The sequence below is a fragment of the Carassius carassius genome, chromosome 5 (genome assembly GCF_963082965.1).
Source record: "Carassius carassius chromosome 5, fCarCar2.1, whole genome shotgun sequence".
Classification (NCBI taxonomy): domain Eukaryota; kingdom Metazoa; phylum Chordata; class Actinopteri; order Cypriniformes; family Cyprinidae; genus Carassius; species Carassius carassius.
Genome location: NC_081759.1, coordinates 38,023,166 through 38,039,669, shown reverse-complemented (window position 1 = coordinate 38,039,669; position 16,504 = coordinate 38,023,166). Strand labels below are relative to the sequence as shown.

Sequence of the window (16,504 nt, the reverse complement as noted above, 5' to 3'; positions counted from 1 at the left end):
AAGGACATAGAAAAGCGCAAATGAAAAAGGAAATTACAGTATATGGGAAGTGAAAATGGGAAAAGAGAGAAAAAGTAAAAGAACAAACTAGAATTTCAAAGGAAAACAAAGTAAATGGAAAATAGAAATGGAAACGAAATAAAGAATGTGAGGAATCTGCAGAGAGTACAGACAGAAAGGGGCAGAGGAATAGGGGCCTGTAGGGCGGCGCTACCTTGTTCCACCAGCCCTGCTGTGGTGCCTGCAGCCGCGGCTACTGCAGCCGCAGCCGCAGTGACCGAGGCGGGAGCCGTGGTCTGCCTGCTACCCACTAACACACACACACACACACACACACACACACAATGAGAGGAAGGAACAAAAAGAGAGAGAGGGAAGAGGAAAGGGGGCAGAGTGAAAGAGAACCATTCATTAGTCTATGGGAGAAGAAACTGTCAGTTATAAGAACACGTCAAACCAATTTTCTTTTTTATTTCTTTAAGACAGGTGGCTTGTAACAAAACAATCCCCACTCAAACAAGAGCCATATTTTCATTACAACAAAGACAAGACTCTGAGCCAGAGGGAATCATCCCTCCTCACATTCAAAATCACACACATCATCAACGTTCTCTGCTGGACCATCATCTAGAGGTTACAAGCAGAGCCCTGACATCACAGATGAGATCAAAAAATCAGAAAGTGCTACTATAACCATTTGAATTCCCATTAAGGATGCAGTTCAATAAAGGAGAACTGACAGAGAGACTGAAATTACATGTGCAGTGAGAATGCATGTTATTTTGTATTATGCATGATATCTGTGAGGTCAGAGCATGAAAACAGCAACTGTGAGATGGAGAGGAAAAGGTTGTACGTAAGTGGTAGGCTGAGAGTAAAAGTATATAGAGAGTGGTCCCAGAAAGTATGTGGACACTTAAAACACACTTAAAAATGTATGAACTTTAGAAGTGGTATTTTTATTATTATTTAAAGATATTTCAGCCATTAAAAAATGTAATGTTAGGAATAGTTTATCATAATTTACATACCCTCATGTTGTCGTATGACTGAGAAACACTCTAAACTCTAGATATAATGGGTCATGGTTCTAAGAAACACTCTAGCCAGTTCCACAAGGACTTCACATTTATTTGCCTTCTTTTTCGTGATTTGTGCATTTAAAATGTAATAATTTCTTGCATATTTTTTAACGATATTAAGCATATTATGCATGACACTTCATGTACTATGTACATGACTGAAAAAATATTCTTATCCACTTCTGATACAAAAAGTTTTAAGAAAATTATTGTTATTTTTTAAATAAGAACACAGAACCAAATTACAAACAATAGAACAAAGATACAAATGAGACTACTTAACATTTTTCAGGTACAAAATACTACAGAAATTAAATAATCAAAATGTTGTTGTTTTTTTACTTTACCTTTTCATTTTCATGCATATTTGTTTATCACACTACTGGATCAATAATTTTTCATAGTATTGCACTTTTTGTGTGTATTTTGCTTTATTTAGCTTATTTTTATTGGCTTATTATTATAATGCGGCATCACAAAAATGCTACATTTTATTGATTCCGCAATAATAGAAACGTGTAAAACTGAAGGGACTGTCTAGCATTATTTGTTTTTGGGTGCCATTGGTTTGATATCTATGCAATAACATTATACCACTTCAAGTACAACTTAACTCTCTAAATACATGTCAGGGCCACAAAATCTGCACATAATTATAAAAACGCTGTATAGCATGGACAATCTTGCCCATGAGTTACTTCTATTTGAACACAAAACAAGTATATCTTTGACACAAGACAGACAACAAAGCACATCAAGATGGAGTGGGGATGTAAAAGAAACACAGACGATTCCCTGGAGACCCTTAAGAACATATACAGAACAGACCGATCTGTCAACTCAGCTGTCAATCAAAATTAATTTCCATTTGGATCATACCCGAGTAACTTACCAGAGAAGTTCCGTGACACAAGCATGGTGGTGAGGATGGCCCCCTTTGAGGAGAGAGAGGAAATATAACCTCTACGTGTATAAAATTAGAATTGAGGGAGTATGTGTGTGACCATGAAACTCACCTTGAGTTTCCTTCTGGCGTTGAACTTCTTCAGGCATTCCACAGTCTCTTGTCTGTGCATCATGGAGGCCACAGTAGAGCGTTGCTATTAAAACAAATAGGGGAAAGATTTTTACTGTCCATCTAGACCCGAGTTGTGCCGTTTTTGTGTTTATATGTCTGCATGTGCAGGTGGTGAATACGTACGCAGACCCATGGGTGTTTGAGAGCTTCCTGTGCTGTGATTCTCTTGGAAGGGTTTATGGTTAGCATTTGATTGATGAGATTTTTGGCTTCAGGAGTAACTGTGTCCCATTCTGGAGATGGAAACTATTAAATAAATAATAAAAAAAAAGATTATGATTCTACAACTATAAGTTTGCTCTGTCAACAAGCACTGCAATGCATCAAATAAAACACCTGCTGGAATTTGCAATTTCTGTAACTTTTGATTCAAAGTCATGCCTCTCCTAGAAAAATAAAATCATCTGTCAAAGTACCAATTTATTAATTTCCTGAACTGGTACTATATGCAGATATACAAGTCAATTCTGGCTGTCTGGCTGTCAATTCTCATGTTTGAATTTTTTTTTTAATTATGTAAAATGATACTGAAATTACTTCATATGTAAAAAATTATCAAAAGTCACACACTCATGCCACATTTATCAAACAGATCAGTCATTCTAAGAAATAACCAACTTTTGGAAAAAAGAACTCTATTAGACAAACAATGTCTGTAAGAGATAAAAATGCATTGTTCCACAGAACCTTTGCGATAGAACCTTTATTTGAAATACAGCATTTTAGCGCAAAAAAATAAAAATAAAACGCCTGAAAAGATGTTAAACTCACATCATAAGCTCCTGCTTTGATCTGTTGGTAAAGTTTATGCTGATCCTCATCCCAGAAAGGTGGATATCCAACCAGAAGAATGTACAGAATCACACCTTAATAAAGAGAAAAAAATAAATAAAATTCTAAATAATAATTCTGTTGTTATTAACATTTTTGAGACTGTTGCATTCAGTATAGCCACCCTATTCCATCATTTATTTACAATACATTTAATTCAACCTAAGCATACCACACTTCAAATTCATTAACATTAAATGACATATCACTTAAAACTATTGATAATTGAATGCAAATGCAAGGTATTTAATGTGTACCTGAAGTATATTTGCAATAGCTGCACTTTAGCTAAATCAAATATACTGAAGTATATCTTTAGATGGACTTCAGCACTAGTTCAGCATAATTAAAGCACATTAAGCACAAAACTAATTGTTCCAATTTAGCAGACTTTAAGTATACCTGTTTAGTATAGCAAATGTACAATTACAGTGGATTTTCATTGAAGCACATGCATATGTAAAATCCTCTAAAACCAGACCAGGATGACCGAGGCAGGAGTCCAGCTTTAGGAGACACTTTTTACAGCACAGTGAAGGCGGCAGCAAGACAGCTGTTTGGATGTTTGGACAGTAGTTTGGATGGACAGCACAGAAAACTATGGAATGATATTGCGGACATTATTCAAAAGGCATTGCAAATTGTATTTGCAATTGCGTTTTCAATTTGTGGACGCATAAAATGTGACATAATCCAAACGCAAATGCAAATCGCGCATTACCGTTTTCATTTTCGATTAAGTGAACGCACAGTGTCTGCCAAATTTAAAATGGAAATGCAAAGTCCGTTTGCAATTGTGTTTTCCATATCTTACGAGCTATGAGCCTGTCATATTTAAATAGCAATATTAATTACCACATTTGCCTTTTCACTCTCTCTGTAACTGTGCATGTAAACTGCCAAAACTCAAATGGAATCGCAATACCTTTTGCATTTGAATTTCCAACGTCTACATGGAAACCTGTCAATCAAGTGACAGGGGTGGGGCCATTTTATTGGGCGTGTTTGCATTGGGAAGTGAAGATCGTACTAAAATGTACCATGTTTTTACTAGGGTAAATATAAGTTAACGATAGTGTTTATAATTAAGCCACAGTAGCCACAAATGTACAGTTGTCTGAGACGTTATGAAATGTTCTTTAATATCATGAACCATAAAATGTAGTCAGTGTTCTGCTATTGTTTATTTTCATAATAGGTAAACACAGGCCACAAGTTACGACGGTCACAGATCTGGTGCTGATTCAGTGTAGCTTGGTAGCTCAGTGGTTAGTGACTGTCATCTCTAACGGCATACCATTTTTTAGCGCGTGTTCGAAACTCGGGCCAACACAGACGTTCTTTATTTTTTTGTTTATCCTACTAACTTCAGCCGCTGATTTCGGACTTGCATCCTCAGTAGTTCAGACTTTGTGCATTCGACTCGGGAGTGTGATGTCTGCGAGGACGCAGGTCCGGTAATTCTGCAAACAGCAGCGTACTTGATAACATGTCAGCTCGCCTTGACTACTGCAATTTTCCTCACTGTATGATCGCCCGTTTGGCGGCTGAAGTTAGTAGGATAAACAAAAAAATAAAGAACGTCTGTGTTGGCCCGGGTTTCGAACACGCGCTAAAAGACGATATGCCATTAGAGATGACAGTCACTAACCACTCAGCTACCAAGCTAGACTGAATCAGCACCAGATCTGTGACCATCTTAACGTGTGTCCTGTGTTTACCTATTATGAAAATAAACAATAGCAGAACACTGACTACATTTTATGGTTCATGATATTAAAGAACATTTCATAACGTCTCAGACAACTGTACATTTGTGGCTACTGTGGCTTAATTATAAACACTATCGTTAACTTATATTTACCCTAGTAAAAACATGGTACATTTTAGTACGATCTTCACTTCCCAATGCAAACACGCCCAATAAAATGGCCCCACCCCTGTCACTTGATTGACAGGTTTCCGTGTAGACGTTGGAAATTCAAATGCAAAAGGTATTGCGATTCCATTTGAGTTTTGGCAGTTTACATGCACAGTGCAGAGAGAGTGAAAAGGCAAATGTGGTAATTAATATTGCTATTTAAATATGACAGGCTCATAGCTCGTAAGATATGGAAAACACAATTGCAAACGGACTTTGCATTTCCATTTTAAATTTGGCAGACACTGTGCATTCACTTAATCGAAAATGAAAACGGTAATGCGCGATTTGCATTTGCGTTTGGATTATGTCACATTTTATGCGTCCACAAATTGAAAACGCAATTGCAAATACAATTTGCAATGCCTTTTGAATAATGTCCGCAATATCATTCCATAGAAAACTATTTCTTCGGAATGAGCATTTGCTTGTCACTGTATTTGAGTTTATTTACCACAAGCCCAGATGTCCACGGGCTTGCCATATGCTTCCTTCCTCAGCACCTCGGGGGACAGGTAACCTGGTGTCCCTGCAAATCCTGTCAAATGCACAGTGAAATGTGACAAAGGCATCAGTACTAAGTATAATCATGTTCTAAAATGTTTGTGACAAGTCACATGGGTATTTCTCTATATCAGCCTACAGGTTTGCAATGTTTACATACCAAACCATGCCTGCTGGTCTCCCTGCACCTCAATGGCCAGTCCAAAGTCGGCCAGTTTCACAGCAGCGTTCTTGCACTTACTGGCCAAGAGCAGATTCTCTGGCTGAGGGGAGAATGAAGACATTTCTCCTGCCTTAACACACAACTTTACCACCTCAAACCCACACACACTCACAGTAACAAACACACTGTGCATGCTGACACACACTTCACAGCAAAAACAGATATCATATGGTCTTAACATTAAAACAGTGCACATTTAACGCAGTATATAAGCAACCTCCCAAATTTGATTCTGTGATTTTAGTTGAAGAACTTTCTTACGGCAGACGGTTTCTAAATGAAGAATGCAGGGGGGAAAATGTTTGTTTCACTGGTTATAAGAGTGTGTGCATGTTTTCCTCCCAACTGACCCAGATTATCTAGCCTCATTATTCTTTGTCACTGATGGATGCTAATAATGTGATATCCCCTATAGTGCCTCCCGATTCTTCCGCTAGCACACGTTCTTATAAATCATAGTGCTAGCAACACTGATCTATAAGAGCAGGCTAACAAACCAAACACACACAGTCACACACACCTTAAGCACTGCACCAGATAGAGAAATCTCGAACAGCTTTTCCTGCATTGCATGGACTGCTGGATCTAATATTCACTTCCCTCACTTTCTTATTCATGTTGGAGAATGCAGCTAAAATTATTAAAAACTATATACACTACTGTTCAAGAGTTGGGGTCGGTATTATAAAAAAAAATCATCATAATAAAAATACTTTAATGCTGCTAGGATGGATTAAATTTGATCAAGTGACAGTAGAGACATTATTTATTGTTATGCAATTTTCATGTTATAAAATATAAAGTACAGACCAAAAGTTTGGACACACCTTCTCATTCAAAGAGTTTTCCTTATTTTCATGACTATGAAAATTGTAGAGTCTCACTGAAGGCATCAAGGGCTATTTGACCAAGAAGGAGAGTGATGGGGTGCTGCGCCAGATGACCTGGCCTCCACAGTCACCGGACCTGAACCCAATCGAGATGGTTTAGGGGTGAGCTGGACCGCAGACAGAAGGCAAAAGGGCCAACAAGTGCAAAGCATCTCTCGGGGAACTCCTTTAAGACTGTTGGAAGACCATTTCAGGTGACTACCTCTTGAAGCTCATCAAGAGAATGCCAAGAGTGTGCAAAGCAGTAATCAAAGCAAAAGGTGGCTACTTTGAAGAACCTACAATATGACATATTTTCAGTTGTTTAACACTTTTTTGTTATGTATATAATTCCACATGTGTTAATTCATAGTTTTGATGCCTTCAGTGTGAATCTACAATTTTCATAGTCATGAAAATAAAGACAAATCTTTGAATGAGAAGGTGTGTCCAAACTTTTGGTCTGTACTGTATTTCAAATAAACACTTCTAAAAAGGTTCTAAAAGAATTCGAATTCTAAAAGAATATATATAATAACTGAATGAATAATTCAATGACTTATAAATAGGCTACTTTACTTGTTCCATTACTGAATGAATCAGCAGTGTTGAACAAATCTCTTAAATGAATGAATCAATGATTAATGTAGAGCTTAAGATCTTTGCCCGAACCCGACAGGACCCGACGGGCTTGCCTCTATAATGAGTGAATAATCAGTGGGCGCAGGAATGCATGTAGGCTTAGCCTAGTCAAAAACATGTAGGCTTAGCCTAGTCTCTGTGAGTAAAGGTTTTATAAATGATAACTAAATATTCATCGAGTCTTAAATGCATAATGTGGACAGAGTATTTTTACGCTAATGTTGGCCCTATTCTTTTATTAAATGTCAGCTGCTAGTGGCGAAGCAAATCCGGCAGAGCCTTTATCTTAATTTCGTTACGCCAAATACCCATCTTAATTTAAAATTTATCTCAATTTAATTTGTAAAAAAAAGACTCGTTTTTATTGGTGCGTTGGTCTATTTATAGGCTAAATGAGCCTATGTCTATTTAGAGTGCTGAGATGTTAAGATGTCACAGATGACTTATTCTATTTTTTTATTCCAACTTCCAAGTGGTCTAGTCTAAGTTAGTTATGAATAAATTATGTTAAAACGTGTAAATGACTCCTTCTTGACAAAAGGCAAAAGAGCTGTGTGCGTGCGCACATTTGAATAATCTCGGGCTGTAAACGGGTTCGGGCTTTTAAAAAGATGTCAATCAAAATGTACTTGTCGGGCTCGGGCCGAAACTTGTCGGGCATATATATATATATTACAGCTGTCATCATTAACGTGTTAACGCATGCAATTAATTTTGCAAACTACGTTTTCTCGACTGGGTAACCAGTCTCACTAGTAAAGTTTTGATGGATGAAGACTGCAGTCATGGTAACGACAATTGCAGTGGCTTACAGGAGTCGTTAAAGCATGCGTGAATCTGTTATAATAATGCATATGTGAGTGCTCTTTCTTGACGGACTGATCGCACATTGTATTTATTTCACATTGTACACAAACATTACTGCACATTCACGTTATTTCAAACAGATTCACAATAATGAATATATCGGTCTACAGTAGTAGATATATGCAGTCAGCAGGCGGTTGGTTTAGTTTTTTTTTTTTTTGCATCTCCATGCTGTTCTGTTTGGTATCGCAACTTGACTTCTCTAAAATGTGCTTATAGGGGTTCCTTTGGTGTCCTTTTAGAGTTTCTAAGTTTCTTTTTTTGGAAAGACACCTAAATTTATCTTTAAAAAAATCTTGCAGAAAATACAGATTTTTGAGAATCACCCTTTAATCTTTTGGTTTACTTTGCTGGATATAGCAAATTATGAAAAAAAAAAACATTAGAAACAAGTTAAATGGTCTATGCTTAATTTCATGAAGTGTGTTTAATCACAGAAAAAGGGTGTGATTAATTAGATTAAATTTTTTTTATCAATTGACAGCACTAATATATATATTATATTAGGTAAATGAGTAAACTTGCTCTCAAGTGCTCACAGAGCAGCTTTCACCTTTTCAATTTGGTAAACGTCTTACATACTGAGGCCTATCGAAACATTCGCGAATGAGGCATTTACATATACATTTCATTTTTAGCCAGGGGGTATTTACTACTTTTCTACATTGTTACCCCGGTTTCAAAATGCTCATTATAGCAATCACCTCACCATCATCCCTTCATTAAAATTTCCTAGATTGGTCTCCATCATAAGCAGCACTCATAAACCATAGCTAATGCGTTGTGCTTCCCCCCCAAATAAAAATATATATAAAAATAACAAAAAAAAGGAGGTTAACCGTGCTCTGCTGAGGGCTGGAACACCAGCAGCTAATCCCAGCCTTAAAGCTCAGTAGTGGGAGGAATTTTGATGAACAGCAACCTCTGAGAACAAATCTAGCAAAGAGGATCTGCCAAAATCTCTCTCCAACACTCCTTCACAAGCGTATAACCTCTGCAGAGAAATCCATGACTTGACTTCCTAGCAAAAATCTCATCAGCATGTGCACAGCTATGAATCAGAGTACAAACACAGCTGTATGCACCAATTAAATTGGCTCAAGTTGGTTTAGTTTACTTGCTTAGCTCGTAAAATCCAAAAAAGCTTGGGTGTTGATAGATGTGTCATGTGCTGTTGTGTCTGTGTGTGTGTGTGTGTGTGTGCAAGATCGCTGCTCTTTTCTGCAGTGGTATTGTGGTTATGCCCACTCAGATTCCCGCCGTGGAAGAGCGTGTGCCCCAGGCGTCCATTCAAAAGGGCACTCCTCTGTGGGCAGACACTAATAGCGTGAAACCAAAGTGCTGGTACTGTCAGACTAGAGTACGGAGCTGACCGCAGCAATGCTGTTTTTAGCGTTTACCTGATTTCTTTTTCTGTATACTCCTTCATAGGGTTGGGTCATGTCTACAAAATTGGCATCGGACGATATCTACAGTAAAACATCGCAATGGACGATGACATCGGGGAGTGGGTGTGCCCGAAGCGTGAATCTGTATTCAGAAAATGGTTTCTAATGGTTGAGAACGATAACTATAAAGATAGAGATATTAGCGTCCACACTTTCAGCTGTCAGAACTTTTCTACGACTGGTTTACATTTACTCTTTTATCCAAAGTGACTTTAAGTGCATTCGGTCTATACATTTTTTTACCAGTATGTTTGTTCCATAGGAACTGAACCCATGTCCTTTTATGCTACTAATGCAATGGGAACTCATGGTTTAATTTATCACCCGAGAATTTGGCATTTGATTTCTGGTTTTGGTTTTCTAACATTAATTCTGATCTAAATTCTTTGAAAATCATCTGCAGAAGTCTATCGCAGATCTAGACATTAATACATGTAAATAACTATGGTTGCAGCTGAACTAGAGGTATGTCAAGCGTTCATGGTCCAATACTTGGCTAAAAAAAAAAAAAGAAAAAAAAAATATATATACATACATATATACACACACACACATATATACACACACACACACACACACACACACACACACACACACTTTTGGTTGAAATACTGAGAGGTGACAAGTTCCAAAGAACTTCCACGACTGGATTAATTTATCATCTGAGCTTGAACAGCACACATAGTTCAATTTTCCAATTACACAAATGTAATTATTACCAAACCTTTCTGTTTTCAGCTAAATGACAACTTAAATTTTGGTTTCATATTTCTCTGCTAATTAAATCATATTGAAGCACCTGATTTATTGATATACATCTGGATGTAATTTTGCACGTGCTCTTAACAGACTCAACACATCAATAAAAGCACACAATACAAAGTGCACCATTTTCAAAAAGATCTGTGCATTTTTAAGAAAACCTGCAGAAAAATGTGTATTTATAAAGTGACATTGAATATATACAAGTGACAATTAAACCACTTACACATGCATACGAGACAAACAAACAAGACAAACGAGCAAACCACATTTAGAACCATTTACAAGATTGCTATCAACAGATAAACATGCAGCGTGCATTCCCAAGCGGCTTCTCTGTTCACCCACAAACCGCAAAGCTCTAACTATGTGTTCGTAAAGAAGGCATGGAAGATTTTTGGCAGTTATGATAAGCATCGTAGGCTAATTTCTGGCCGGTTCACACTGTAATCTGTCCACCAGGTACAGTAGCGTGACAGACTGACAGTAGTTGAATTACATCTAGGAACAACATTTCCCAGAAGCACACTGCATTTTAAAAAAAGGTCAAAGGTCAGAAGGGAGCAGTCAATTGCCATTGTGGTGCACTCAAACCTGGACATGACTACAGGTCTGGGACTGACTCTCTCTGGTCAGTAAAAGCAATATTGATAAGAGCTACATTTATAGTTAATTAAATTTGGTCTATTTTTATTTCTATTATTATAACAGACATTTTAGTGGGAGTACTTTTGAAGTTCAAAAGAGACATTTATCTTGATTGATGCACTAAAATCAATGTCGCTCTTCAAGTCGGTCCAATTAGCGTACCTGAATACGCATGAAAGAGAATTTATCACCAGCAGCGGGCAAACACAGCAACACACAAGCACGTACGCCATGCACTATCACTGTGTGAAATCAGACTGACCTCCCATGCATTTCTCAATCTTTTTTTCTCAAAAGTGCCTATCAGCAATTACGTCAGTCAAATCGACACAGCGGTAGGCACGGATTTCTGCATACCAAATTTTATGAGCACATACGCAAGTTCACACACTCGAAGGACAGTGATGACATCACAACTGTCACTTACCTTCAGGTCTCGGTGCACCACGCCCATTTGATGGCAGTGAAGCACCGCCTCCAGGATCTGCTGGATGCAGTGACTGCATGCAAACAGCAGGGGGCGCATGTTAGTCTGAGCAGCGCTACAGTCCCATGCACAGGCCAGGGGTGAGGGATATTTGGGGCAGGTAAAAAATATAAAAAGGAAGGGGCAGGGCATCTCTCTCTAGACTCAAGCCTTGCCTCCACGTAACTTAATATTAGTATACAATAATAACTCCAATAAAAACCACTTAAACAGCAAAAAAAAAATAAAAAATAAAAACCCGGTGAATTTAAGCACTAATCGTTAGAAAGCAAAACTTCGTTAATAAGCAAAACCTGTTTAATATAACTTGATTCAATTGCAATACACCTAAAATTGGTTAAAATAGTAACATTATTCATTGAGGCAATGCTTTGCGTCTTTTGAGAGTTTTATTTTATTTTCTAATGTCAACATATGTAGGACCTGTCCCATTAAATTACTGCAAAGTATAACAGTTCACAATATATAGATATAAAATATATTAGATTTTAGTTTAAAATAATAATAATAACCATAAGCCTTATATTTTTTCTTAAAGGCAAAAACCTTCTCATGAACTGCTCATGTAATGGATTGGAGATCAACTCGGTCTAAAAAGCCAAGAATGCAACAAAACTGCATTTAGCCTACATACACCAATCAAATTTTTTTTTTTTTTTTTTTTATTTAGCTTCCTATACGCTCTGGATTCTACTAATTGCTGCTTGCCACTGTCCTCCTCTCCTTTTGGGAATTAAACCTTAAAGTAATTCATACAGAGCAAGTGTGTGTGTGTGTGTGTGTGAAGCTCATGTGATATGGTGTAACAGTGGATGACTTTAACTGTATTGAAATCTGTAAAGCTACAATCTGACTTGCACTACCGTTCAAAAGGTCAGTGAGATTATCTTTTAGAAAGAATTTAATTCTTTGATTCAGCAAGGACACAAAATGTATCAAAAGTGACCGTAACGACATTGATAATGTTACAAAATAGTTCTATTTCAAATGCTACTCTTCTGAACTTTCTATTCATTAAAGAATCCTAAAAACATGCATCATGGTTTCGACAGAAATATTAAGCAGCACAAGTGTTTTCATTTTTTTGTGATGATTTTTGAAGAATGATTTCTGAAGGATCATGTGACACTGATGACTATAAAAATGGCTGCTGAATATACAGCTTTGCATCACATGAAAAAATTTCATTTGAAATTGTAATATATTTCACAATATGAGTGTTTTTACTGCAGCCTTCGTGAGTAAAAGAGATTTAAAAATTCAAGTAAAAGTGTATTACCAAGCATCAACACATAAAAAGTTTAATTCTGAACAGATCAAAAGCTTTTTAACTAAACAATATTAATATTCTTGTGAGACGCAAATTTAGATAAGGTAAATTATTATTATTTAGGAATAATTGCTATATTAGGATCTTTTGAAGACAAAAGTTTTAAGAATAATATGTAATAATACAGGATCGATGTTAAATTATTATTATTATTTTTTAAAGATTTGATTTTGACACTGTCAGCATTGAAGTAAATGTAGTCATTTTAATAAGCATTAACTTGTTATTTCCCAGAGTAATCCAAAACTTAATTGCACATCAAATTTAAAAAGACTGCATTTAATTTAAATTAAATCCATTTTAACCTAAAAAAACTTTCACACATACTGGAGGATGATTCTGTCAAAATGGCAAAATGGTAAAAATAATTTGATTTACATAAATCTACATAAAAGCTATTTAAAGTAATCTAGCCTTAATGACCATATTTAAGTTATAACTCAGCACTGTGAGCATGAATATTACTGATAGGTACAGTGCTGCATAAATAACGTTATAGCTGTGATTTTTATTATCCATCTGCAGTGTGCACTGCATGAGTTTACTGGCATGTGTGTAAAGTTCTGGCATGGCAGTAAAGTTCAGGGCTGTAAATTAAAGTGCCGCATTTGCTTTCTAAATGTCTCCCGTTAAAAGACCACGGAGCATGACATATGGTCACGGCAAATGTAAGATAGACTGTCTCTGAATAAACCCTTTTCTCCAAGGGCATCTGTCTGTTTACGCTGCCTTTAAATGTATGAATGCATAGAGGGGTATTTAGTTATTAGAAGCACGTAAGGTTTTGAGCATTCACCATAGTGTGTGCGTGTGTGTTTCTTCACACCTCCCCCAGCGTCAGCTGCTGATCATGGCTGGACTGCAAGAGAAGATGTGTGTATGACTGTGTGATTTTGTGTGCATGTGTGGGGTGAGACAGGAAGTGTCACTGTATTTCAGCACAAAATCTTCACTTGAAAGAACTGCTGTGGACATTAAAATACGTGCTGAAACTCACTGTGCTGCCTCTAATATTAGCTTTATTCCCTCTACTAACGTCACTAAATATTACAGTATTTGAGTCTCTTCTCCAACCCTTCATGAGATAGAGAGCAATTTAAGCACTAACTTTTGCAAGAATCTTCAGCGAGAAGTGAAACTGCTACACTTTATTTTAAGGTGTTCTTAGTGCATAAATGTATAGTTACACTGTAAAAAATAATATTATTTAACTATATGTACTTACTATATGGTTCAGTTTTGGAATTAGGGTTACTTGCATGTAATTATGCATAATTTATTGTTATTACAATAGTTAATACGTGTAACGTGTAGAGTAACAAAGTAATTTAGGAATGTTTATACAAAGAACCACTGTAATCTAACTTTAAATATTAATTATGATTTAAGGGATAGTTATAGTTATCATTATTTAACGACCCTCATGTCATTCCAAACCTGTTTGTTTGGTTTACCTTCTTCTGTGGACATGCAAGAACATGCAAACAGTTTTGTAACAAACTGAGGATGAGTAAATGCTGACAATTTTCATTTGTGGGTGATCTGTCCCTTTAATCATAATAGTTATAGAAAGTAAGAACGAATAACTAAAAACCTCACAAGCAAAAATACTCATAACACCTTGAGAGTTCTGATCATCTGCATCACAATGACATCAAGTTAAAGATCAAGCACAGGAAGTAAGGATTTGGGAATTTAGGGACGGCAGTCAAAGGATTAGGGAAGCCCATGATGCCACACACAGATGGACAGACAGACAGGCTACAGCTACAGACACACACACACACACACACACACACACAGACAGGAGAAAGCAGGGGCAAACAGACAGGCAGTGTGTGGGCTACATACTGACCTTCAGGTCCCTGTGCACTATGTCATGTTGGTGAATATGATGGACACTGTCTAGAATCTGATGGATACAGTGACTGTAAAGACAAAACGGAAGAAAAGAAACAGAAGAGAGGGAGGAAGGGAGCGAGAGGTGAAGGGGGAGACGTGAGGATGGATACAGTGAAATCAAACGATTGATGGAGTGATGGAAGTGCATGGAACGAAAGGAGCGGAGATGATAGTGAAAACAAGGTGACGATGGGAGGAAGGAGGGAGGGATTAAAATGGGAGAGAAAGTGAAGAGACAGAACCATTTAAGACATAAAACACACCACTGTCAACAACAAGAACAACATCAGAGAGAGAGAGAAAGAGAGAGTAGGTGAGGAGAGACAGGTGTAGTATGTGTGTGGGGTAAATCTGAGGATGTGAGAATAAAAGCTTGTGTAGTGTGGGGAGATTTACTACGGTATATACATACTGTATAATGTGTCTTTGAAGGGGCAATCTGTCTCACACACACACACACACACTAATGACAACACTGCGTTTTATCTATATATGTGACCCTGGACCAAACTCTGCTACTTCACTTTCGGTAACAGTTGATAAATGTTACTTTTCCCAAAACCTGTCGTGAGCAGTGATACAACATCACCTCCATTCAAAATGTGAAACAAACACTCTGCGAATAGCATCCCGTTTCTCCATGTCCGCTGTCGTTTTCGATTTCCCTAACCTAGACTACGAACTTAAATTCGGCGCTTAGCGTCTACATCACGGCTCTCAGCCCGCCCTCTGTTCGTTGATTGGCTGGCTGTTTTGGAGCCGGAGGAAAACTGGGAGATGGTTTGCTATCTCAGACGGAGTACAGAAGTGAACTGAAATTGAGTGTAGTCAGGCTACACAAAACCAGTCATAAGGGTCTTTTTTTTTTTTAAATTGAGATTTATATATCATCTGAAAGCTGACTAAAAAATCTGTCCATTGATGTATGGTTTGTTAGGATAGTACAATATTTGGTTGATACACAACTATTTGACAATCTGGAATCTGAGGGTGCAAAAAAATCTAAATATTGAGAAAATTACCTTTGAAGTTGTCCAAATGAAGCTCTTAGAAATGCACATTATTAATAAAAAATTAAGAGGTAATATATTTACGGTAGAAAATTTACAAAATATCTTCATGGAACATGATCTTTACTTAATATCCTAATGATTTTTGGCATAAAAGAAAAATCTATAATTTTGATCTATACCCCAATGTATTTTTGGCTATTGCTACAAATATACTCATGCAAGACTGGTTTTGTGGTCCAGGGTCACATATTATACATATATATATATTATGATTCAAAGGTTTGGGGCTGAAGATGTTTTTGAAGTAAGTCTTTAATGCTCACCAAGGCTGCATTTAAAAATACAATAAAAATACTAATATTACTAGAATTTAAAATAACTCTTTTCTGTTTTAATAGATTTCAAAATGTAATTTATTCCTGTGATGGCAAAGCTGAATTTTCAGCATCATTAGTCATTCCTCAAGACTTCAGTGCAACACGATCCTTCAGAAATCAGAAATATGCTGATATTGCTCAAGAAACATTTTTATCTGCTCATTATTCTTGGAAACTTTGATACCTTGAATTTTTTCAAGGATTCCTTGATGAAAAAAAATATCAAAAGAATGGCATTTATTTGAAATATAAATCTTTTGTAACATAATAAATGCCTTTACTTTCACTTCATGTCAGAAAGTGACATAAAAATACTCATTTGTTCAATAATTGATTTGTATTTTTTTGTCTGCCTGCTCTATTACCTTTAACATTTCAAACTACTCTAGTACACTTTTTAACATTTGAAGGCAAAACTTATCCAAAACTATGTCCTAACCTGGCACAATATGCCAAGTTTTCACTGATTGTTTTTTTTCCACACTGAATACAAAACTGCTCCATGATATGATATTAATTT

The 16,504-nt window shown here is 36.7% G+C and overlaps 1 protein-coding gene across 36 annotated transcripts in view; it reads right to left on the bottom strand.

The window, feature by feature from the left end:
• Window positions 1-16,504, bottom strand: part of camk2b1 (calcium/calmodulin-dependent protein kinase (CaM kinase) II beta 1) — a 59,224-nt gene that overhangs the window by 24,518 nt on the left and 18,202 nt on the right. For 18 of the 36 annotated variants that reach the window (XM_059551144.1, XM_059551149.1, XM_059551147.1 and 15 more), the window contains exons 6-13: window positions 11,303-11,375; window positions 5,577-5,679; window positions 5,367-5,450; window positions 2,932-3,026; window positions 2,284-2,406; window positions 2,099-2,182; window positions 1,975-2,017; window positions 215-310 (exon numbers count right to left, since the gene is read on the bottom strand). In XM_059551144.1, the coding sequence (XP_059407127.1) occupies window positions 215-310; window positions 1,975-2,017; window positions 2,099-2,182; window positions 2,284-2,406; window positions 2,932-3,026; window positions 5,367-5,450; window positions 5,577-5,679; window positions 11,303-11,375 (701 nt within the window). Of the gene's footprint in view, window positions 1-214; window positions 311-1,974; window positions 2,018-2,098; window positions 2,183-2,283; window positions 2,407-2,931; window positions 3,027-5,366; window positions 5,451-5,576; window positions 5,680-11,302; window positions 11,376-14,547; window positions 14,621-16,504 lie in introns of those variants that run through there. The other 18 variants (XM_059551152.1, XM_059551159.1, XM_059551158.1 and 15 more) reach the window with 4 other exon arrangements.